The sequence below is a fragment of the Malurus melanocephalus genome, unplaced genomic scaffold, assembly GCF_030028575.1.
Source record: "Malurus melanocephalus ecotype Western Australia unplaced genomic scaffold, MMel_1.1 scaffold_878, whole genome shotgun sequence".
NCBI lineage: Eukaryota > Metazoa > Chordata > Aves > Passeriformes > Maluridae > Malurus > Malurus melanocephalus.
Genome location: NW_026624110.1, coordinates 3,826 through 5,776, shown reverse-complemented (window position 1 = coordinate 5,776; position 1,951 = coordinate 3,826). Strand labels below are relative to the sequence as shown.

The window sequence follows — 1,951 nt, the reverse complement described above, 5'->3', positions numbered from 1 at the left end:
AGGGTGCAAATGGGACTTGGTGTTCACTTTGAACTAATGTCTCTGAACACTCTTCTCCTCTGCCATGCTCCTCGGATGAGGTTGGTTGTTGCAGCTGTTCCTGGACAAGTCACGGGATCTTCCTTGCTTTGAGAAGGGGAGGCCAAATCCTCCCTTGTGCTGCTCAGGGCCACACTCTGTCCTTCTGCCCCTGTGTGGGGCCTTGCTGGGGCTCCGTGAGTGCCGAGGTCTGCCAGTGCTGTGAGCAGAGCACTCAGCTTTTTGTCTTTCACATCCACTTTGTACTCTGCTCACCGTGTCAAATACAGTGAATTAAAGTGATAAACTGCTGGTGGATGGTGGAGGAATTAAAAGAATTTGTGTAATATCAAGAAGGAAGGAGATTGGCAGCAACAAACTCCTGCCTGTGTCTCTCCTCTGCTAGGACTTATGTGAGCTCAGCCAGGTAATTCAGATGCCTTTGCCTCAGTGAACTCTGCATGCTTTCAATCTGCTACAGAATAAAGCATCTGGGGGCAGTGAGAGACCATCAGAAAATGAGGGATGTTGTGTGATTGGTATTTGTATTAAAGACAGGTTTGTGTTGACCTGGATAACCTGGGGTATCCTGGCATTTTTGTTAGAGAAGAGGAAATAACTCAATCTGGATTGTTAAATTTTGAACAACAGGAATCCCAACCTGGCTTTACTTTAGGAACAGAACAACTCTGTAAATCCCACAAAGGAGACCCTGCTTCCCCTAAAAAAAAAGGCAAATTCATTTCTTTGCTCTTCTTTCCTTCTGCCTTTTGTTCTATGTGAATCAAGATTTTAATGTGAGGCATCTTTCCCTGAATGGGGAAGGAAGGTTTTAGCTCTGAATGCCTAGTTTGTACTTTACACACCCAGGGGCTTGCCCAACTCTCTGGATGGGCTCTGCATTGACACCTGSCAATGAAAAGAGCAATTAAAGGGTTCAACTGGGGGAGAAGGGAGAGGATTGAAATGTTTTTCTGGAGGTGTTCATAGACAAAAAAGGATAGAGTAATGACAAATATGCTGGAGTTAATCCAAAACGAAAAACTTTATTTTAAAGATCTGGTCACCAGTTGATCTGTTTCAGCATTTATAACCCCAAAAAGGGCATCTCTAAAAGGAGATGCAAGGGAAGAATGGCATCAGGGTTTGCTTCAGGCAGTGGCTCTGGAGCCTCTGTACTTGGTTCAAGAAGGGTAAGGTTTTCAGGCCTTGATACTACCACGACAATAATTCAGGTCCACAAGTTTGAGSACAGCAAGTGAAATACATGATCCGAGATTCTGCTGGGGTACTATAYAGTGACAAAAAAAAGAGGCACTGAATTAGATGCTGTTATGTGTTCTGTGCATTCATTGACAACCCTTAATACCTGGCACTCACTTCTACCATGACACTGAGCCCTCCCAGGTGCCAGAGCAATGCTTAAAGTCAGTAGGTGAAAATTTTGCTATGCCAGACTGCAATATCTGGAGCCTGAACAGTAGAGTGTTTTCACAAAGAGAACTGGAGACTGTCAATGTCCAGAGAGGCTCAGAGTATTAGATGCTACTSCAGGATTAACACCTCAGAGTAAAATAATTAAATTCAATATTTTTCAAAATAATGTATTTTTTACCTCAATTCAAGAACTTTTATGACTAAGAAACTAAGACCAACTCAGCAGATTTATACCCATTCCCTGAACAATGGGTGCTCTTCTGCAAGGATGTATGTTTGTTGCTTAGTTTCTGTCAATATCAAGGTAGAAAAGCAGCAATTGTACCTTAGTCATTCCAAGGGAAACAAATGCCAGGTCACTTACAGACCTTGYTTGCACTCACCGTGAASTTCGTAAGCCATGTAGGTGGTGAGTCCGCTGCACATAGAGAAGACATCGGCTCCATAAGAGCTGAGGTTGTTGACCAATCCATTGGTGACAAAGGTGATCTTCCTG

General features: G+C 43.4%; 1 protein-coding gene across 1 annotated transcript in view; it reads right to left on the bottom strand.

The window, feature by feature from the left end:
* Nucleotides 1-1,220: 1,220 nt before the first annotated feature.
* LOC130585371 (gastrokine-1-like) overlaps nt 1,221-1,951 on the bottom strand; it is a 4,514-nt gene continuing 3,783 nt past the window's right edge. The window contains exons 6-7 of the mRNA XM_057385836.1: nt 1,839-1,948; nt 1,221-1,309 (exon numbers count right to left, since the gene is read on the bottom strand). Of these exons, the coding sequence (XP_057241819.1) occupies nt 1,221-1,309; nt 1,839-1,948 (199 nt within the window). The remainder of the gene's footprint in view (nt 1,310-1,838; nt 1,949-1,951) is intronic.